The sequence below is a fragment of the Dreissena polymorpha genome, chromosome 16 (genome assembly GCF_020536995.1).
Source record: "Dreissena polymorpha isolate Duluth1 chromosome 16, UMN_Dpol_1.0, whole genome shotgun sequence".
Classification (NCBI taxonomy): Eukaryota; Metazoa; Mollusca; class Bivalvia; order Myida; family Dreissenidae; genus Dreissena; species Dreissena polymorpha.
In genome coordinates, this window is record NC_068370.1 from 31,178,229 (window position 1) to 31,202,227 (window position 23,999).

At 34.8% G+C, this 23,999-nt stretch overlaps 2 protein-coding genes across 6 annotated transcripts in view; both read right to left on the bottom strand.

Annotated features, from left to right (window-relative positions):
• Positions 1-5,014: 5,014 nt before the first annotated feature.
• On the bottom strand, positions 5,015-15,755 carry LOC127861444 (perlucin-like). Of its 5 annotated transcripts, XM_052399942.1 has the most exons (7): positions 14,950-15,755; positions 14,153-14,250; positions 12,461-12,557; positions 12,226-12,292; positions 11,802-11,896; positions 11,417-11,552; positions 5,015-7,886 (listed from the first exon to the last, which is right to left on the bottom strand). In XM_052399942.1, the coding sequence occupies exon 7, from the start codon at positions 6,918-6,920 to the stop codon at positions 5,577-5,579; it is 1,344 nt and encodes a 447-aa protein (XP_052255902.1). In that variant the 5' UTR covers positions 6,921-7,886; positions 11,417-11,552; positions 11,802-11,896; positions 12,226-12,292; positions 12,461-12,557; positions 14,153-14,250; positions 14,950-15,755; the 3' UTR covers positions 5,015-5,576. The 5 variants fall into 5 exon arrangements, with proteins under 5 accessions (XP_052255902.1, XP_052255901.1, XP_052255904.1 ...); XM_052399941.1 differs by lacking the exon at positions 12,226-12,292; XM_052399945.1 differs by lacking the exons at positions 5,015-7,886; positions 12,226-12,292 and adding an exon at positions 8,834-8,979 and having other exon boundaries at positions 14,950-15,725.
• A 788-nt stretch (positions 15,756-16,543) lies between these two features.
• The window catches only part of LOC127861747 (perlucin-like), a 28,430-nt gene continuing 20,974 nt past the window's right edge, over positions 16,544-23,999 (bottom strand). The window contains exon 5 of the mRNA XM_052400428.1: positions 16,544-16,660. Coding sequence (XP_052256388.1) covers positions 16,544-16,660 — 117 coding nt within the window. The remainder of the gene's footprint in view (positions 16,661-23,999) is intronic.

Below are 23,999 nucleotides of genomic sequence, written 5' to 3' on the forward strand. Positions count from 1 at the left end.
TTTAATATATATTGTTTTATATTAAATATGTCAATACTTGTGAAATGTATAATTAAACGGCTTCGTTTTCAATATTGAATAATTGTTCAAACTGAAATCGTATCATTTTTTATCTTCGTTTGAAGTTTGCTTCTCAAGTTGCACCTTAAATAGTATGTGGGTGTGATTTCAAATATCCTAGAGCAGAGTCCATTTACATTAGCTAAATAGAACTTCATTGAAAGACAAATGTTGACAAATATGCACGCCCTTCTTTTAGTCTGTATCTAACAACGAACTCAATCACATTCGTAGCACACGTTCATTAACATAAGCATTATGTATATAAACATTATAATTTATACTAGTTTTTAATTAAATAAGAAATTGTTTTCTTATGTCTGTCTGTCTGTCTGTCTGTGTCTCTGTCTGTCTGTGTCTTTGTCTGTCTGTCTGTCTGTCTGTCTGTCTGTCTGTCTGTCTGTCTGTCTGTCTGTCTGTCTGTCTGTCTGTCTGTCTGTCTGTCTGTCTGTCCGTCCGTCCGTCCGTCCGTCCGTCCTTCCGTCCGTCCGTCCGTCCGTCCGTCTGTCTGTCTGTCTGTCTGTCCGTCCGTCCGTCCGTCCGTCCGTCCGTCCGTCCGTCCGTCCGTCCGCCCGCTCGCCCACCCGCCCGCCCGTGTGTCCGTCCGTGCACAATTTTTGTCCGGGCTATTTCTCAGCAACTAATGACCGGACTTCAATGAAACTTTATGGGAAGCTTCACTACTTAGAGGAGATGTGCATATTATCAGCGGGTTCTGGTCAGATGATTTTTTACAGAGTTATGGCCCTTTGAAATTTTCCATTAACTGTACATATAGTGCAAATCTTGTCCGGGCTATTTCTCAGCAACTAATGCCCGGAATTCAATGAAACTTTATGGGAAGCTTCACTACCAAGAGGAGATGTGCATATTATCATCGGGTTCTCGTCGGATGATTTTTCACAGAGTTATGGCCCTTTGAAATTTTCCATTAACTGTACATATAGTGCAATTCTTGTCTGGGCTATTTCTCAGCAAATAATGACTGGAATTCAATGAAACTTTATGGGAAGCTTCACTACCAAGAGGAGATGTGCATATTATCAGCGGGTTCTCGTCGGATGATTTTTCACAGAGTTATGGCCCTTTGAAATTTTCAATAAAAAAATTATTGTCCCCCAACTACTGTGCCCTCAAGACGTTTCCTTTCATCTGAATATATAATGCAATATTGTGACAAAAAACTTACTTTGGAAAGCATCACCCGTCTCCGACGGTTTCTTGTTTTCAAATTGAAATCAAGGTTGCCACGAGTAAAAATAGATTGAATTTGAAACAAGGGGGGTAACAATGCACATTTTGAATTGTCTCCCTTTATCAGACTTTTTTTATTTAATTGAAAACCTGGTTTTGTGATAATTTTGTACCTTGTTTTTTAATAGAAACTGATGGTTTAAGGAAATTTGTTTGAAACATCTCGCTTGATTTACTGATAAATTACTTGTGATGCATATGAAGGATAGTGCTGAAAACTGAAGTGTTTTTCACATAAAATTTTGTCCATTGACAGAAGACTTTGAGAGGAAATTAGTGCAGATTAAAAAAAAATATTTGAAGTTATTGCCCTTTTCTTTATTTTGCTTAGTCTTCAGTCTGTCCTGCTTTTTGTGTGAGTATAACTATTATTCCCATTTGGAGGGATCCAAATGATTGTAACTCACAAGGGATTTAAATAAAAGTTCATATAATGATGTAAATCTTTAACAGCAGGTTCAGAGTACAAGAACCATAACTATTTCTTTGATATTCATTAAGTAATTGCCCTGTTTTTTTTGTTTTTGTTTATGGAAATCATAACTATAAATATCAAAATGATTGTAATTATAATTGGTTTTCCCGAACATTAAAGGCCAAGCGCAATATCTTAGATCGAAACAATTCTTTGGTTGCAAACTAAAGATACAATGTGTGATAGAAAAAACGGAGTAATGTACAATTTTGTGATGAAATCAATGATACAGAAATGTAATTGACCCCTTTTGTCTTGTGATTTATTATCCCCCGCCATAGGCGGTGGGATATTGTTTTGGCGTTGTCCGTCCGTCCGTCCGTCCGCCCGCCCGCCCGCCCGTCCGTCCGTCCGTCCGTCCGTCCGTCCGTCCGTCCGTCCGTCCGTCCGTCCGTCCGTCCGTCTGTCTGTCTGTCTGTCTGTCTGTCTGTCTGTCTGTCTGTCTGTCTGTCTGTCTGTCTGTCTGTCTGTCTGTCTGTCTGTCTGTCTGTCTGTCTGTCTGTCTGTCTGTCTGTCTGTCTGTCTGTCTGTCTGTCTGTCTGTCTGTCTGTCTGTCTGTCTGTCTGTCTGTCTGTCTGTCTGTCTGTCTGTCTGTCTGTCTGTCTGTCTGTCTGGCACTCTGTCTGTCTGTTCGTCCGTCCGTCCGTCCGACCGCCTGCCCGCCCGCCCGCCCGTGTGTCCGTCCGTGCACAATTTTTGTCCGGGCTATTTCTCAGCAACTAATGACCGGAATTCAATGAAACTTTATTGGAAGCTTCACTACTTAGAGGAGATGTGCATATTATCAGCGGGTTCTCGTCGGATGATTTTTTACAGAGTTATGGCCCTTTGAAATTTTCCATTAACTGTACATATAGTGCAAATCTTGTCCGGGCTATTTCTCAGCAACTAATGCCCGGAATTCAATGAAACTTTATGGGAAGCTTCACCACCAAGAGGAGATGTGCATATTATCAGCGGGTTCTCGTCGGATGATTTTTTACAGAGTTATGGCCCTTTGAAATTTTCCATTAACTGTACATATATTGCAATTCTTGTCTGGGCTATTTCTCAGCAAATAATGACTGGAATTCAATGAAACTTTATGGGAAGCTTCACTACCAAGAGGAGATGTGCATATTATCAGCGGGTTCTCGTCGGATGATTTTTCACAGAGTTATGGCCCTTTGAAATTTTCAATAAAAAATTATTGTCCCCCAACTACTGTGCCCTCAAGACGTTTCCTTTCATCTGAATATATAATGCAATATGGTGACAAAAAAACTTTGGGGAGCATCACCCGTCTCCGACGATTTCTTGTTTTCAAATTGAAATCAAGGTTGCCACGAGTAAAAATAGATTGAATTTGAAACAAGGGGGGTAACAATGCACATTTTGAATTGTCTCCCTTCATCAGACTTTTTTTATTTAATTGAAAACCTGGTTTTGTGACAATTTTGTACCTTGTTTTTTAATAAAAACTGATGGTTTAAGGAAATGGTTTTGTGTCAATTTTGTACCTTGTTTTTTTATAAAAACTGATGGTTTAAGGAAATTTGTTTGGAACATCTCGCTTGATTTACTGATAAATTACTTGTGATGCATATGAAGGATAGTGCTGAAAACCGAAGTGTTTTTCACATAAAACTTTGTCCATTGACAGAAGACTTTGAGAGGAAATTAGTGCAGATTAAAAAAAATATTTGAAGTTATTGCCCTTTTCTTTATTTTGCTTAGTCTTCAGTCTGTCCTGCTTTTTGTGTGAGTATAACTATTATTCCCATTTGAAGGGATCCAAATGATTGTAACTCACAAGGGATTTAAATAAAAGTTCATATAATGATGTAAATCTTTAACAGCAGGTTCAGAGTACAAGAGTGTCCGTCTGTCCGTGAGTCCGTGCGTCCGTCCGTTCGTTTGTTCGTCCGTCTGTCCGTCTGTCCGTCCGCCCGCCCGGCGTAAGTAGATCACATTATTTAAGATCTAGTCTAGACCATAGCTAGTCAAGTATTGATTTGTTAGATGTTTATACCATACAATACCTAAGTATTTTAAATACAGATATTTTCACTACTCTGTTTCGCATTTAAGCAAGGATTCTTTTGATAATATTTTTATATTATTTCTTTATCACACTATCGTTGACAATCAAAAAAAAATCTTTTAAGGCTTTTCTACCAGACTGAACTGATGACAAACGTCATTCAAGACCTTAAAATTCACATAAACTTCTGAAGTAAAAAGACAGATTATTTTATATTTTGCTCATATAAGGGAATTTAAAAAACACGAACATTGCAGTTATTCACTTTGGTCTACTGGCTATACAGACATACTTTTAGTGATGTTGATCAAGATCTATTAAGGTGAAACCTGTGTTAGAAAGCTTAAGAAAAGTACATATAATTGGTTGCGTGCTGCATGCCTCTGCATATATTGTTTGATGTTATCCTTTGCGACCCGTTTTAATCCCCGCTCCCGACGATAGTGATTGAGGTGAGTGGTCACCATACCGGACAGGTGGGGTTTTCTGCTGGTAAACTAGCTTTCCCCGCAGCACAAGACCACATCAAAGTAAAATGTCTATTATTTTAATATAATAAGGTGTCAATTGCAGCAACACTTGAAGATTAGTCCCGACTATTGTGAAAGCAGGTTAAGCAGGTGCTGGGACGCACTCCGAGTCCTAAAATAATTCTGCCCCGTACGCTGACGGACCATTTAAACTTCAAACTTCATAATATAATAGTATTATTATAGTCTCAATTAAATATGTTATAACAAATACCAGATTTATACTTATATTCACAGTATTTTATTATGTATTTATACGTATTTAAATGTGTTTTACTATAGGTTGTATATATCATTTGTACAGTTGAGTCCCCGTTGTATAGTTCACCCATTCTCCGTTCACCTATTCTCAGTTCACCCATTCTTCGTTCATCCATTATCCGTTCCGCCTTTGCATAGATAACTTTATAAACCATACATGGTGTTCTTTTTATTTGATGAGTGACTCTGGGTTCGTTTGATGTAATTATTTTGTCGCGTTATATCTATGAGTTTAGGTCCACTTTTATATTGATATGCACACCAAATATCAACAAAATTGAATACACTTAAACTGTACCGTTTGCAAACACATATAAATTTTAACAAAACGAAATACGCAAATAAAAGATGTCGAAAATTTTAATAAAATAATAATTCATTGTACGAAGAAAAAATATAACTGAATATTAACGTGTTTTTTTAAAAAATAAGCTAAGTATGTATTGATTGTACCAAAAACAACCTAAAATGAACATACATTACATGAGAATACAGTATAAATAACACTGATTTAATAAGAAATACAAGATAGTATTGTGTTAAAAACTATACAAGACTTATTATTTAAAATTAATTTTAATTGTATGAGTTGCTTTTTTATTACAACTTAATTCGACGATTTTATTAAGAAAATAAAAGAGAAATATGTGATGTAAAACATTTCATTTAAGTTCGTTTTTGTTTAAGATTCGTCAGTTTTGCAATTTTAACATTTGGAAATACTCACAAATCAAAACAAAATGCAATCTTGTAATAATTGTTATTCACTTCGCACTCAAATTTTGGAAATAATTTTTCTATATTTTAATGTCAGGACGTGGTCATTATTGAGAAAATGAGAATATCCAAAACCTTCGCAAACAATATAAACAAAAAGCAATTTACTTGCAACTCACAACGATTAGCCCATTATAAAAATAATAACGGAATTCTATCATAGTACCATATAACTTGTCGGTCAGAAGACAGAAGCTTAGCATAGTTTACCTATCATTGAAAAAATGCCCCATTTGCAATTGAATAAATGTTTAGCAACGTGACTTACAAATGAGACCCATACTATGAAGTAAAGTGGAATTAAGACACAAAACACAGCAATCGTCCATTCGTAATTCAATACAATTGTTATTATTTTGCCATCATTCCAGTAGTCGATGTTGTATTTTGTTGCAATTACACCAAATATGATAGATATTGTACTGAACATTCCCGTAATGTGTAAATCAAAGATATGGTTAACGTTACAGGATCCAGATTGATTAATTGTGAAAATGTCTTCAAGTTTACCTCCTCCAATTGTACACAATATTTCTAATGCGAGTAAAATAACCCATATTACAGCACATACTGAAAGCAAAATTAATAAATAAGGTATATTCAACAATAAAGACATTATCAAAAAGGATAATCGTATGCTTTTGTAAATAAATGTTGGCAACTGTTGTGTTGCTTTGCACATACTCAGAATACAGCTCAGATCTAGCCCAACCCACAGTCGGGCTGGTAGTTCAAAGACGTGCATCACTTCAAACTTTGAATTCCGAAGAATTCGACTGCCTATACAACCCCAAACGAAGACACAAAATGGTATTATTATCATGAAGATAATGACCACCTCAGTTTTGTTTAGTCGGATATCATGGCTCTTCCGGTATTCATCAGAATATAGTTGCCATCCAAGACCCAGGAACGGTATTGTGAATATTGTCTGAACGATAAATAAACACCAATGACTACAGTTGCTGTCGGAGATATTAACACTTATTAAAACAAAACACACTGGAAAACACACACATGTCCATGCAATAACCAACGGAATATTAAGCAATAGGCAAATCGTTGCCAGTACTCGAAACATAATAGGTTTTAGTTCAACATTTTGTATACTTCGGCATGTCTCAAGGCAGCCAGGATTTTCATGTATAAGGTCAAAAACACGTGGCCACCATTGTTCATAATTGGATATCGTGTCAATCATCACGATGTCTGACGTACAAACAGAAAGCTTAGGCTCGTCTATGTGAATGACGCCAGATTCAGGATCGTGAAGGTTTATCATAATACATTTGGGTGATCTTCTTTTAGTCATTTTTTCTATCCAAAGGTTGACACATTGTGTTTCCAGAGTTTTTTTTGCACCGTCCGTGATGAAAACGCACTTCCATATTTCATATTCCTCGATGCCATCCATATTTAAAATACTTCGGACGAGAACCTGACGTCGAGGGTTGACCTCTCTAATTCGCTTAATGATATCATTTGTATGTACTTTTATGATGTCACTGTCGTCAACAACCAATAAAATAGCATTCCTCATTTTTGTTTTACATTTTTTCACGTTCGCCTTTTCTTGTAAATTTCGAAACACAAATATCTAACGATCCTCGCATTTGAACAAGTGGGCTGAGTCAATTGTTTTTATTTCTGTTATCTAGCATGGTTATATACATTTGTTATAACACGAAATGTACTTAAGTATGTGAAAAACAAAGATAAGTTCGACACCTACATCAAACACCTTTTGACGAATGCAAGCATTTTAAATCTCAGTTTTAATAATAAGTGATACTTTATTGAAGCTATCTTCAGTGATTTTCCTAAAACATGATTCAATTATTGTTTCGCATATGCAACAATGTTCAAGTTTTTTAAACTACAACATAATCATATTCTTTAATTTACATGCATAGTCTTATTACATTTGTTTCACAAAAGGATTCAGATTTATGTCTATAAAAGCTTTCATTTCCATACAGTTTGATGAACTGCCTTTTATGTCAAACTCACGTGTATTAACATCATCTTTAATCCATTAATCCATTCAGCAGGTGCTATTAAACGAATATGTTCTTCAAACAACACTCTCTTTGTGTTTAATGATATTTTTTTTAAATACACATATAATCGTCAGATAAAAAACCTCCTTTATCATACCATTGATTAATGTATCGAATAAACGATATGCTTTGATAAGCCTTGATAGCTGGTTCGTCCTCGATACACAGGAATCTGTACATAATTCTCATTTCTTCCCGGTGCATTCAGGCCAATCACGTACATTTTAAAATTGTCTGTATCTGTGTTTGCTTTATTAATAAAAAAATGCATTAAAAAATCGCCGTGATTTAATAGATATAGTGTCCGCCAAGCGACCTGGAGGTCACGGGTTCGATCTGTGGGAGCGTTCTTTAGATCTCCCGCAAAGACACCAAGTACTGTTTCTAGGCCCAGGAAACGGACTCGAGAGCGTTGCAATAAGCCTGAATCTTTCGATGCAATCGAGCTAAAATAAATAGGTTTAAACAAAGCGTTATACTATAATAAAAAGGTTTTATTGCGTTGAGTGGTTAAACTTTATTGCATAATATATTTTAAGATTTGATTGCCATAAGTGTATGTTTCGGATATTCCCCCCCCCCCCCCCACTAAAAATAAAATAAAAAATATAACTTCTAATTGGTAGTATGAAAACTTAAACAAACACCACTTCCGATGAACACATAAACATACTCTGTTCTCCTCAGTATTTATTTGGAAAGAGGATCCATAAAATATATGACACGTTGTTTAAAATAAGTAAAATTAAACCATACAGAATGTGTGCTTCGGTGAAGCCATACATGAAGATAAAAAAAACTTGTAGAGTTATCACTAACAAACAAGCTTTGACGGTTGGAATATTCAAAAGCAGACATATCATTGCTTTAATTTGCAACAAAATAGTCTTGTAATCATGCCAACATATAAGTCGATATAAATCATTATAAAATCCCCGTTTACATATAAAAAGCTGAATTTAATACCACGAGTGTTAACAGCTAGCAACACATTCCAGAAATGTCCGAAAGAGTCATTGTAAAGTGAGCGATATTTCAGTTTTGAGCCATATTTTCAGTTGCTATATCTTTGATGTTGATGATTAAACATTGACTCACTTTTGTTTCACTTATTCTCCATTTTTAAGTGTTGCTACTGTTTTTCTTAAGTATAAATATGCATTTTCATTGCACGTCATTTTTGATACCTTCAGATGTTTTATATTTATTGACAAAATTTTGCTTTAAGACGTTTTCAACATTAACAAATTTAATGAAAAAATGTGTTCCACAAGTTAAATCCATCATTAAATCTCTGTGTTTTATATTGCTTGAAAAAAGTTATTTTAGAAGAAGTTGAAAGAAGACAATAGAAGCGATATTAAGCGAGAAAAGTAAACAGGTGAACCAACTGTAACATTCACCAGTTTTATTTGTATACATTTTTTAATTGAATGAGTGAACGCAAATACATTGTTAACGATGGATTTCATGACTTCGTTGCATTCACCAATATTCAGCATTCTTTATCCTATAACAGCAACAGCTTCTACGTTTAATCTGGAAATAATACACAGATAAAATGATCCATCAACTGAAACAAGGACAAGGTTATGTGTGCAATATGGTTGCCAAAACTGGAATCTATAACGTAGTTGTTTGACGGGAGAAATATGCTGCACACTGTTTATATACTCGTATATATGGTTTTCGGAGTTTGATTGAAGAAGAACAGTCGGATTCCATAACATGTTATTGTGAAGGGGGTGCAAAACTGATTTCGCTTCTTCATTCATAGAACAAGTAACAATCCTTTGATATGGAACGCCTCGTCTGTCTCCTGTTGACTATTAATATAGCGGAGGTTTCATTGGTGTAAATCATATGATATGTGTTTCTAATAGTATGCTGTGTGCTTGCCATGTTATGTTGTGTGTTTGTGATGGTATGATGTGTGTTTGTGATGGTATGTTGTGTGCGTGTGATGATGTGCTGTGTGTTCTTGATGTTATGCTGTGAGTTGCCATAGTCTGCTTTGCTGTGTGTCTGTCATGGTATGTTGTGTGTTTGTCATGGTATGCTGTGAGTTTGTGGTGATACGCTGTGTTTTTTGTGAAGGTATACTGTAAGTTTCATTGAAATGATGTGGGTTTAAATCATATAATATGTGCTTATAATAATATGCTGTATGCTTGCCATAGTATGGTGTGCGTGTGTGATGGTATGCTGTGTGTTTGTGATGGTATGCTGTGTGTTTGTCATGGTATGCTGTATTTTGTTATGGTATGCTAAGTTTTTGTCATGGTATGATGTGTGCTTGTCATGGTATGCTGTGTTTTCGTCTTGGTATGCTGTGTGTTTGTATTGTTATGCTGTGTGTTTGTTGTATTATCCTGCGGGTTTATCTAACATGATGTCCTTTTCATTCGCTATGATGTAAGTTGGCATTATTTTCATTCGGAACACTCGGTTCTTGTCAAAGATCTAACGATAACGTCATACGTATGACCGTCGGTCCGTATGTCCGTCCGTCCGTCTATCCGTATATCCGACAGACGTACAGACGGTAAGAAAGACAAACGGATATACGGACGCAGGGAGAAATGGACGGACATGCCGACGGAAAGATAGATACACGGATAGTCGGAAATAAGAAAACACGGACGGACACACGGAACAAATTGGCATACGGACATACGGACGGACGGACACACAAGCAGATAGACAGAAAGACAGACCCACCGAATTAAACATAGACAAAAAGACAGAAGCACGGACAGACGGAAATATGGACCTAAGGACCGACGGACATACGTATGACGTAAACATTAGTTCTTCGACAAGAACCGAGTGTTCCAAATGAAAATAACGCGAACTTACACCATAGCAAATGGAAAGGACATCATGTTAGACAAACCCGCATGATAGCACAACACAGCATGTCATGATAAACACACAGCATACCATGACAGACACGCAGCATACCATGACGAAAACACAGCATACCATGACAAACACATAGCATACCATGACAAACACCTAGCAAACCATGACAAAACACAGCACAGCATCACATACACACAGCATACCATCACAAACACACAGGATACCATCATATACACACATCATACTATGACAAGCACAAAGCATACTATTATAAGCACATATCATATGATTTAAACCCACATCATTTCAATGAAACTCACAGCATACCTTCACAAACACACAGCGTACCATCACAAACACACAGCATATCATGTCAAACACACAGCATGCCATAACAAACACACAACATACCATGACAGACACACAGCAGACTATGGCAAACACACAGCATATCATCACAAACACACAGCATATCATAACAAACACACAACATACCATCACAAACACACAGCATATCATCACAAACACACAGCATATCATCACAAACACACAGCATATCATCACAAACACACAGCATATAATCACAAACACACAGCATACCATCACAAACACACATCATATCATCACAAACACACAGCATATCGTCACAAACACACAGCATACCATCACATAGACACAGCATAGAATGGCAAGCACACAGCATACTATTTTCAACACATACCATATGATTTAAACCCACATCATTTCAATGAAACCTCCGATATATCAATAGTCAACAGGAGACAGACGAGGCGTTCCATACTTTGATCCCGAACATATTCGTGATGACTTATACCGTTACAATTGTTTCTAATCTTCAATTGACTTTTTTGAATTGTCAATAAAGGATTGAGATAGCTTGTTATTATATGCAAATAACAAATCAAAGCACATTGCTTCATTTACTTATAAAACTATCAATCAATTTTACATAAGTCAACTTAAAAGGCTAAGCATTTATTTAAACATGATAATGTGTTCTTTCAAAGCATATTCATCGTCTAAAGTCTTTTAATCACACTAAAATGATATGCATATAACATTTTGTTTATAATCATTATGCATAACTTACTCGATCTCACACAAAGGGTGTGCAAGAATTTCACACTCGAAATCGTACCACTGGTAGTTGTTAGGAGCGAACAATATTAGACAGTCCTGGTGATCGCCCGTTGGACCCGGGTGACTCTGAGGCCAACTGGTGTTTCCTGCACACAACAATAAGTAATAATCGCTCTGGAAATTCGGAAAAAAATGCATAGTCCCTTATTAGCCTATTCGGACTCCACCTGCTAAGCTCTGACGACACTTTAGGCTAATGCATTAAGGCCTTTTTTGCACAAAGCGAGAAATAAACTGATTTGATTACTTTCAGATTTTGTGTTTGACTTTTTAATATGAATTATGTGTAGCTTGTTGTGAATTAATTGATAAATTGGAATAAGCAAACTGTGTACCAAGTCCGAATCGTCCGAGTACCAGGTCCATATACCCTCTATGTTTGAGTCCGTGCCACCGAGCCAGAAGGAGTTGGCAAATGTGTGGTCAGGAACTGAAAATATATATTATGTATTTTCCCCTAGGTACAGCTATCAAACGACCTTAACTGATCGGGGCATATACACGGTATTTCCCCTAAATATAGACAAGTATTTAATGTTCCCTTTTTTCACAAATATGTTTAAAGTTAATTAGAGAGAAGCAATAAATTTTCCATTTAATTTCAACAACAAAATAACAATAAATACACTGTGCCAAAAGGTATTTTTGTCCCAGTGGGATTCGAACTTTCGTCTACTGGAATCGCGCACTTAACGCGAAAATTCACATAATTACATAACCGTTTCCAATGGGTCGCACACAAATGGTGCAAATATTTACTAAATTCGTGGCGATTCTACTTAAACTTCTGATTGACCGCGCCAGCAAAACGAGGTAGTGGTTCAACCTTTAAAAGAATAATTAAAATGCATGTGTGTAGTGTTAATAAATGCTTACAAGACGGACTTCTCGCGATGTATGTCATTAAAAACCGACAGTTAATTGATATGCTTTTTAACCATTCAATTCGATATGCGCTTGTTAGGTTCATTTATAATAAATTGAGCAATCTCACCATGTTTGTACAAACGCCTGGCAAAATCTTGGAGGAACAGGTCCTCAGCCTTGCTTTCCACTTTGGCCAAATGAGCATGTCGAGATGAACAATGGTGCTGAACAAATCATTTATAGTAATAAGTTTCGCTCTGGAAAAATGGAGCTTAATACATGAGCGTTAAGTGACGTCAAAGATTTTCATGTGCAGTCCGTACAAGGTAATCCATAACGACACTTATCGCTTCTATAGTTTATTTCGTTTAAAGGATGTCTGTTTAAGCGAAAATCCAGTTAAAGCAGAAAGTGTCGCACCAGATTAGTCTGTGCGGACTGATCAGGCTAGTCTGAGACGATAATTTACACACATGCCTTAAGCACTGATTTTCCAGAACGAGATTCAGTTATATATTAAGAAATAATTCCACAACCCATCACATGATTTAGTTACAGTTTGAACTGGTTTCAATGGATATGCGTTCCCATGTGTAGTAATAGTGCATGGCGTTTTTCAAAAACGAGTTAGTTATAAAAGCTACGTGGATGAGAACTGATTGTATTTACATTAGTGCAAAACGATTACAATAAATTAAATACCGTAATAACTCTATGTTTTCGGACACTCTAAGTTTTCGGACACCCCCTTTTTTAGCAAAAATAATTATTTTTCATGACTCTTAATTTTCGGACACACGATTTTTCGTCCATTATTTATGTCTCAAAGCTTTTGGACAGAATATTTTACAGCGCTATTTTACCAAATTTCGGTCCTGTTTTCGATATCTAATGACACTTCGATCATGGGGTTTTACAACCAGATTAACATTATAAAACATGGAAGGTGCATGCCTTAGGGCAACGGACCATTACATTGCGTTATTGGGTAAATAACCTTGTAAACCGGTATTAAACAATGGTTTCGCCCGATAGCATAAGCGTTATGACACTTACCAGGGGCAGTACCAATTTACAGTTCAATTATCTACCGCAATGGTCCTACCCCTTCTGAGTAAAATAACTGTAACAAATACTAAACGCTTCAAAGTGTGATGCACCCTACTGCAAGTTTTACGAAGAATGGAAGGTGTTAGAAAACAACTATCTGAAATGAACAAACAAAGAATTCATACTTTGCTATTTTTGCGTTAATTACAGGTTCATACTAGCGAGTATCGGTACGTCACATTCTCATCTTTGAACTCGTTGGTCAAAGAACAACCTTGTAGTAACTTTCTGTCAAATAAATTAAGCATTTAAAATTATTTAAAATGCAGTGCAAATATATATATATATATATATATATATATATAACTGTAATTTATACTATACGGCACGGTATTTTACAAGTGCATGCTATTACCGGTAGTCGTTGATATAATTGACGCTATTTTCGGACACTTCAATTTTCGACTCTAAGTTTTCGGACACCTGCATTTTGTGAATATTTTTCGTATCTATGTTTTCGGATACGAAAAAAAATTAATTATTTTAAGTGTCCGAAAACATAGAGTAATTACGGTATACAACATTTTATCGAATATGTTATGTGTGGTGTTCAACCGGATTTGTACATTAACTATTCTAAATATATTGGCATGTTTTTGCCAACGTAACATGTAGTTAGTCCTGTCGCGATTGTGCATGTCGTTGCATATGTTTCTTATCTTTTGGCCTAAGTATTCAATAGATGTGAATGTATTGTTTGAAACAATACCGACGCTTCTGTCCAGCTAAATTTCACTTCGTCCGCAAACTGATAGCAAGACTGGCGGAAGTAGACCCAGCCATCAGGACACCGAGTCATGCTCTATTCTGAAGAAGTCGGAGGGTGCTTAATCAACAAGAATGTCCAAAAAGTAATAATTAATGAAAACAAATCTTAGAAATACAAAATTATCACCGCATTATTGCATAACTCTTCGCCTTCGCAAATATTGAATCATATTGCATGTCTTTTGCGGCGTACATTATCACAAAAGTGCAGCAGAGCTTAGTCAAACGTTAATAGTTTTATTAAGAAATCCGTGTGCTATTTAAAATGTTATAACTATTATAACGTTGGTAATTGTTATGCTAGGGGTAATCCGAGCCTATTCGCCGGTCAACAGTTTTCATTAGCTATCGTTAATTCACTGTGGCTACTTTGTGAGTACATCATGATGATCTCTGATGTCGCACCAGGCATCGGGTGGCAATTATTGTATTCAGCATTTTACTTGTATTACTGACGTATTAAATATATTGTTTAACCTTACTTGGTGTAACAACAAATCTTGTTATTGATCAATGAACTATATTTCAAAAGCATCATTAATGTTTCGAAGTATCGGTTTAAGATCACGATTTCGAATCCTGCGATCATAAGACCTGCGAAATGATGCATGTTATTGTTTTATTATCCATACTATAAATCAACTACTTAAATTGTCAATTATGACATAAAACCTTTTGCCGTATTCAGTACATTGCTTCGTCATTTATATAAAAAACAGAAGTAAAATATGTACTTACGGTAACATACGAAACACTGAGACACAACGAAAGATAAAACTATGATCAAACGCATTTTACTCCTTCACACGAATGTTAAAAGAACTAAAATGTTGTGCCAACTCTTTCAATTTACTTTGCATCAAGGCAAACGCGTAAATTGAGCTTTTAATGTCTTATTAAAATCCCCTTGGATGTCCTTGATTTTCAACTAGTGCATGTCTTATCAGCGATACACATAATGCCTTCTCTTTAAGACTGGAAGTGTACATAGCTATTAACTCAAGAAAGAACAAGGTAAAATAAATGTATATACTTAAAATATAAATACTTTTGTGTTTAATATCATCAAGAATTTTAATTGTGTTGTTGATGTTGTTGTTTGTGCTTTTGTTTTCGTTGTTTAATTGGTACGTTAACATCAACTATAATTTGCAAGTGCATTCTTATTTTGAATTTTACGATTCAGAAGCATGTGATAGGTTGACGAGTTATGCTTGCGTTTGAAGTTTTGTTATAACTTACTTCGACCCATAACACATAACATTTTTACGATATTTATACATTTTTCAAGTCAAGCCCCCAATAAATAACTGTTCTTATAATGGGTCAAATGAATGCATGCGTTTAGTCCTAAAAGATATTCGTACATATCAGAGTGTCGGTTAACATAAAGAGTATTAAAAGTATTGCCCCGTTTGACGTGTTAATAAAGAAGTATTGAGCACAAGAAAGTAATATGTGTAAAGCTTATTAAGCTGATTTAGCTTTTTTGTGTCTTAAATTTCGACACCTTGATAAAATACTGCTTGTTTGTAAAACTCTTGTTTTTTACTCTGAAAGGCTTCCGAGTAATATGTCTTTGCTCCCAACGCCTAATAATCTAAAAGATAAAAAAAAACATATCAGAAATATTATGAAAATGTTCATGAATCTGTAATTATGTCATAAAGTCGTCGACATAATTGCACATTTTGATATTGCAGTTCATTTAAGGTCGATTACAAATTCATGATAAATTTCTCTTTAAAACTCAAACTTAGCAAATGTGTGTAATTTGCTAACTCAAATATACCTAAACATGCATTACACCTGCGTGCATGCATGTCACATATATTTTAAATGGTAAACAACTGCATTATATTCTATAAGACCACCCATGCCTCAACATCTGCTAAAATTAATATGATCATCGCAGCATTCTTTATGTTCATGTTCATACAGCCGTTCATATGTCTGAGATTGAGTGCATTGAGTTATTGTTCCCCTCTTTTATTTTTCAATTATAGCATATACATTTGTATTATAACATATTTGCTTAATACAGTTGCAACATGGCATGCTTGATTTAACTTTTCGTCATGTTTGCCTAGAAGTACATCAAATCATACATAGATTTCAATAAAGTCAGTACATGTAAACACAATGTTCACAAATTTAACATAAAATCAAAGTGCGGTCTGAAAGAGTCCAGGCTCAACGCAAACAAAATGAATTTGCTTTTAATTAAATATTATGACAATAGCATACAATTATTAAACCTTTATAGCAAAGCATGTAAAATTCTTATTTTAAACAATTTAACTGCTAAAAAAGTTTACGGTGAATAACTACCTCATTTCAGTTTTGACATCGTCATCACACATGCTTTGTTATTCCTCGGCATGTGGAAATTGGAGGTACGCACCATGGCAATCCACGCTGTTTTTTGCAAAAAATGCCACACCTGATGCTTAAATAAATGATCATATATGCAAACTCATGTACATCTAGGAAATTGTTTTTTGCAATGGAAATCTGACTTACGTTAATAGATATTTATGTTTTAAAAAGAATTTGATAAGACAACTGCAATGCTAAGAATAATATTTTTAATTGTTTTTTGTACAACTTATATGACAGTTTCAGACTCAGTATATATTAAGAGGAACTTTAACATAATGAATATCATTTTGAAACTCAAGTTAAACTTGGTAGATTATTGTACACGTATCGAACAATTTGTTTAAATTACCAATTCAAGACCTGATTTATACAATATTTTTCATATTGACTGAGGCCATTTTGTAAGTTTACTTTTCAATAAAAACTAATTGCATTCGTGTTGTTTCTTAAACAGATGAACATGATGTATTCACCCTTAATACAGATGACAAAAAATGAATTCTGTATTTCTTACTAATGTTTATTCGCTTAAGAATAAACCATTTTATCCAACGCAAGCTATTCAACTATATTTTTACGTATTAACCGTCATAGAAGAGTTCTCTTTCATGAAAATTATTCCCCCGCGTAAGGGCGCTGAACCATAGTATATAGTAGGCTCTAATCCCACGTGCGTTCTTTTACCCTGTTGTCTCACTGCTGAGTAAGTTGCCATTTCATTGTTTATTTAGAAACTTATTTTGCAATAAAAATGTCGCATGATTGTACATTTAAGTATATAAAATGGTTGTGTAATTTTTATTTATCTCTTTTCAAATGAGCACCTCTAAAATTGTTTTTGTCGCTTTTCAGTATATAAAATGGTTGTGTAATTTTTATTTAGCTTTTTTCGAATATGCACCTCTTAAATTGTTTTTGTCGCATATACATTTCTGGCATGATCATATTATTACACATCCTTCCGGGGTCGGGGGATATAAGCTATCATAATTGTATTGTATAATTTTTGTTTATGTTTTATTTCTTACAAAAGATAACTATGCATTTTGTGTTTAAACTCAAACTTAAATAATAAATTAATTCCAAACTTATTGTGCATGTCGTTGGATAATAATCCTAGTATAATGATGAGTGCGGTAGCTCTAATATAGATTGCGACAGGGAAATAAGTATGTTTGATACAAATGATAAAAAGGTCTGAAACAGATGGTGATAAACAATAGTGTACTTTTGAAACAGATAATACCGGAGAGTATCGAACATTTAGTTCAGATACAGATAAAATGGATTTCCGCGCGGGTACCATTTTGTTGATGATGATGATATTTTCATAATGCAGATTTCCACACAATGATATACGGATATTCACTTTAAAACTCATGATGACCAGCTTTCAAGCAATATTCGTGAAATAATATGATTTGCTAACTATTTTTCGTATAGTTTTTGTAAATGCGAACGCTAGCAATGGCTCTGCAACTAAATCGACATTTACTTATAGTTTGCTTAAACCGTTGGTATCAAACGTTTTAAGGACATATTGGATTCGTACCTAGTATTTTTGCTGAAATGCTTTTCAAACCAAGAAATAGGTTCATGCCCTTAAGCGTTCATTAGAACCAGTCTGCTATTTAAACACATTTGGGCTGTGGTTAAATGTTCATGATTTCCAACATACATATTTAACATCGTGCGTGCAGGGCATTAATATTGGAAATATACACTCCTAAGTAACAAAACCCTTCGATGAAAAAGTTGTCTAATGTTAGGCGGTTAAATAACCACCTTTCTAGAGAAACTAAAAAGAATTTATCTTGTAGTTTGGCAACATATTATTGCAGTTGAAAGGTTTTTGTAGCTTTAAATTAATTCCCAACATTAAAAAAAATAAAAAAGTAGGCAATACAAAATGTGTTTTTCAAAATTAACAACGTATTTTATCCGGACATATTTCACGCATGCTTCGGCAACGCTCATATTAAATATATTTAAAAGGGGTGCTATCAAAATAAATGGTGTGTATATGAATGTTAAAGTCGAAAACAATTCTAAAAACATATGTATATGGAAAGGACATAATGAGGACAAGACAGCAGAATACCAAGCCGGATCGGTCGGGGCCAGTAATTGCAAGACCTCGAGCTCCACTGTCAGTATCCAGGGTGGTTGCGACAAGTTAACTTCTGCATGTAGGGCTAAGGCATCGCTATTATTTTCAACAAAGGGAACAGCCTTATGAACATGGAATGTAAGAACACTTTTTGAGCACGGAAAGATCAACAAACTGACGCACAAGCTGAAGCGCGACTGCTGGGGCATACTCGGACAAGCAGAGGTAAGGTGGCTAGACTTCGGAAAACATCAACAGACGAAGGGCACAATATATGGTTCCAAAAGAAGAATTCTAAACATCGGCACGTGGTTGCCTTCAGTAAGAAGATTGTGAATTGCGTCATCAGCTGCACCCAAGTCTTCAATATTTGCGGTATCGCGATATTTGCTTGATAGGCAATCGTTAGTGCGTCGTTTGGTATAATCGTGATTCAAGCTTGCGTGTTGCCACGTATACTTGGCTTAATAGGACTGATTTAACAATGTAACCAATGTGATAATCTACCCTAGAAATCATTGACTTATAAATGGCATATATATGTAACAATGTTAAAGCCCCAGTCACCAAAAACCAAACCTTATTTTATCGTTTGTATTGGTCAGCGTACCCGCTTTGTATTATTCGGACGTATTTCATGCATGTTTACATAATGTTCAATTTAAAGGGGCCTTTTCACGTTTGGGTTAATTGACAAAATTGAAAAAAGTTGTTTCAGATTCGCAAATTTTCGTTTAAGTTATGATAATTGTGAGGAAACAGTAATACCGAACATTTACCATGCTCTAAAATAACCATTATATGCATCTTGTGACGATTTAAAAACCCGAAAATTATAAAGCGTTGCAACGCCAAACGAATTAATAATTTGGAGAGTTCTGTTGTTATCGTTATATTCTGTGAAGCTACGAGGATTGCTTATATAAAGTATAAAAAACATCAGGCATTGTATCCGGAAGGATGGCCGAGTGGTCTAGTGGGTACTACTTTTACTTCAGGAATCCAGGGGTCAGTGGTTCGGGCCCTGCTGAGGGTTACCTTATTTGTTCTTTTTTTTCAATTTATTCTTGATTTTGTTCTAGGGCTTTTTATATCTAATGTTTACATTTATCAATACAAAGCATTTTATGACAAACTTCAAAACATGCCAAAATCTGTGAAAAGGCCCCTTTAATAAGATGTCATTTGGAGAAAATTCGTTTATTTGTTGTATAACGAAACATGTACGTTTTATCTTAATGTACACATACATAATAAATTAAATAATCAATCAAAGCCTTAAACAAATAAATACCACACATACATTTGAAAAGAATTCAAACAAAGCTTGATTGATTAGTAATCATAATTCAGTATACCGTGTCAAAATTAATATAAAAATCCGAAAACTAGTCTATAAATTGTTTTATAAATAATAAGTATGTGTATATGCTAGTTACGGTCAAAATTTTAAAATGAATGTACCAGGATATCGATCAAATCATCGATCATGTTGTCAGCAAAGGCAACCACCATAAAGTAAAAACTCCTCAGGCAAATTCCATGAACTGACGCCCAATTCGGTCACCTGAAGCGATACCGCTGGAACATCATAAGACTAGCCGAGATCATGTGGTAGGCTTCAAAGGAGCATCAAAAGACGAAGCACAATATATGGTTCAGCGAAGTAGAGTCTAAACATTGCTACAGGGGCTGCTTTCTTCGTTTAGAAGGAGGTAGTCAATAGTGTCATCAGTTGCACAACAGTCCATAGCAACTCATCTCAATTCGTATCTCAGCGAAACCTTACAACACAACCTTCAATTAGATCTACGCACCAACATCGTACAACGAAGAGAAGAAGATTGAACAATGTCATGAAGAATTATATGGTGATAAGGATTGTATACTACATATAATGATAATGATAATGTTTCATACTACAAATGCAGATGATGAAATGGATTTCCGACTTCTGCTACATATTCTGATAAGGGTTTCATACTACATATGCTAGTAACGATAAAGATTTCCTGCTTCTGATACAGATGATGATAATGTTTTATGCTTGCGTAACCGATGATGATAATGGTTGCATTCTTATTATACAGATTAAGACAAGGGTTTTATACTGCAGGTGTAGATGATGATGAGGGTTTCATACGTCTCATAAAGATTCTTATTATACAGGTAATGATAAGGGTTTTATTAACAAATATACAGATTAGGATTAGGGTTTCATACTGCAGTTATAGGTGATAAGGATAAAATACTTCTGATACAGATGATAAGTTCGTGACATATTTGTGCATTGTGTTTGCAAGGCAGTGATATCTGAATTGTTATCTCCACAATCGTATATCACATATACGATGATAAAATATAAATATATCATGCAGTTCAATAAGTATCGTAAGTCTTTCAAGTTAGTTAGGTGCTGGGGCATTCTTCGAGTACTCATATAATTCAGTATTGGAACAAACACATATTTATTTATACTTATTCAGACAATTTATTTTCCACATGTATATGAATTTATTCACATCTGTTTTAGAAAACCTTTTATCTATAGTTCTTACTTGGGGTCAACGTTATACAATATAATCATTCTCCGTTCTACTTCTCCATAGATAACGTAATTTAAAATACACGGAGTTCTTCCTATTTGATGAGATCATTTTAGCTTGTTTCATATATTTAAAGAATGTCTTATGTGCTACTTAAGATCACATTTAATCTTGAACGCTTCTGTAGCACTTGATATACACCCTGGATAACAAGTAAAATGAATTAACTTCAGACGTAATGCTAGCAAACAAATATAAGTGTTAACCACATTAAATAAGCAAATAAAAGACGTCGACAATTTCAACACAACGGATGGGTTTTATAATTTATTTTACGAAGAAAGTATTCCTGATGAAGATTAAAATATTTATAAGTTTTCTTTAAAGAATACGTTTATTTAAGTATATATTAATTGCGTTATACCAAATCCCACTGAGTATTTAGTTACATCTACCTCAACAAAATTAATTTACATTACACTTAATAAATAAGAAGGCCATAAATTTAAAAAAATAACTTTATAGTGTTTTTTTTAGATTTGAATACAATATGAACGCTGACTGCAGCACATACGAAACTGATATGTGAAGCCTTTAATAGAAATTTGTTTCCTGTTCATATTTTAAAAATATAAAATGTATATTGAATAAGTTGTCTTATATTTGAATAAAATTCGAACGCTTACTGCAGAAAATTCAAGACGAAACTGTTATGTGAAGCCTTTAATATAATTGTGTTTTTGTTCATTTCAGGTTCATTGTATAGGATATTTACAAATATTACGAACTAGAAATACTCCCAAAACGAAACAAAAAAGTGTTTATACAAACTGTAATTCACAGTTCTAGAAATACATGAAATGTAGTTTGCGTATTAAAAATAAAACATTATCAGATAAGTTATTTCAGTCGTTTTTATGTTCGTGCTTAGGCTGTTTGAACAAAAAAGAGAATATCGAAAAACACCGAAGCAAACGGTATTTTCAGCAAGCAAAATGTATACAACTCACGATAAGACTAACATTATTATAACTGCACATAATCAAGGTATCATATTACTTCTTGGTCAGACGACAAATGCCTAAAATAGTTTACCTATCATTGAAAAAATGCCCCATTTGCAATCAAAACTTTGTTCAGCACCGTGACTTACATATGACACCCATACTATGAAGTAAAGTGGAAACAAAACATGGCATCGAGGAATATGAAATATGGAAGTGCATTTTCATCACGGGCGGAGCTAAACGAACTCTGGATACACATTGTGTCAACCTCTGGATAGAAAACATGAGTAAAAAGAAATCACCCAAGTGTATTATAATAAACCTTAACGGTCCAGAAACCGGCGTCATTCAGAAAGATGAGCCTAAGCTTTCTTCGTCAGCTACGAAAATACAATATGCTTTGATATGCATTGAATACAGGTTCGTCCTCGACACACAGGAATCTGTTTATAATTACTTGTTGTTCCGGGTTCATTCAAGCCAATCACGTACATTTCAAAGTTGTCTTTATCTGTTTTTGCTTTATTCATCGGAGTATTGATCTGACGTGTCTTGTTATAAAAAAACTAACAACGTTCTTATGATGAGCTATCGAAACACCTGGATGTCCGTCGTAATACCGTGAAATACCGCGTGTGTGTGTGTGTGTGTGTGTGTGTGTGTGTGTGTGTGTGTGTGTGTGCGTGCGTGCGTGCGTGCGTGCGTGCGTTCGTGCGTGCGTGCGTGCGTGCGTGTGTGTGTGTACTTGTCGTGTATTCGCCCGTCTACTTAAAACAACATCTCTCCTCGAACGAATGGGTGGCGGACTTTGACGAAACATCACAGGAAAAGTCCTTTAATTGTCATCTATAAAAACGGTTCCAATGGTTTCCGTTCGTTGACAGATTAAGTCATGGGGCCAAACAGCGGGTTTAAAATAAGAAAACTTCAAAAAATACTCTTTTCTAAAACCGCACATCCCAGATGGTTAATATTTCGTATATTACATCGTAAGACGCTAAATCTGCGAGCTATACTTCAAACACGTTTTATGGCGTTGGGTGGTTAAACTTAATTACTTTTTTTTCAATAATAGGTTTGATTATCATTCTGTAAATCACAAAGTAATAAACACCTGTCACTCACAGGAACAAGATATTTTTCAAAACAATTTTATATAGGATCAAAGACGTCATCGTATATGCGACAATACAACTCTATGACACAACAATTGTTACAAATGCCCCATTTGCAATCAAAAATGTGTTCTGCAATGTGACTAACAAATGAGACCCATACTATAAAGTAAAGTGGAATTAAGAAACAAAATACAGCAATCGTCCTTTCGTAATCCAATGCATTTTTCAGTATATTGCCATCATTCCAGTAGTGATGTTGGCATGTCCGTTATGTGCAAATTAAAGATATGGTTAAATTTCCTGGAATCAAGTTCGAGATTAATTTGTAAATATCCTAAAAAGTTGACTTATCCAATCATTAGTAGTATGCATTATAATTCCGATATATACTATAAATATATAATGTGACGCATTTATACTATTTACATAGAGTAAACTTTCAAAATCATCATGATGCAAATTCACTATTTTTCTTACATCATTTATGTTATTAATTATACTGATTAGGTAATTTTTAATATATTTGTGCACGATTCTCTGGCAAGTTGCAAGTTGAGCCTTGTTGATATTGAAAACAATGTGAATTATTCTCGGATTTATAAAATGCTCGTTAATGGTACAATTT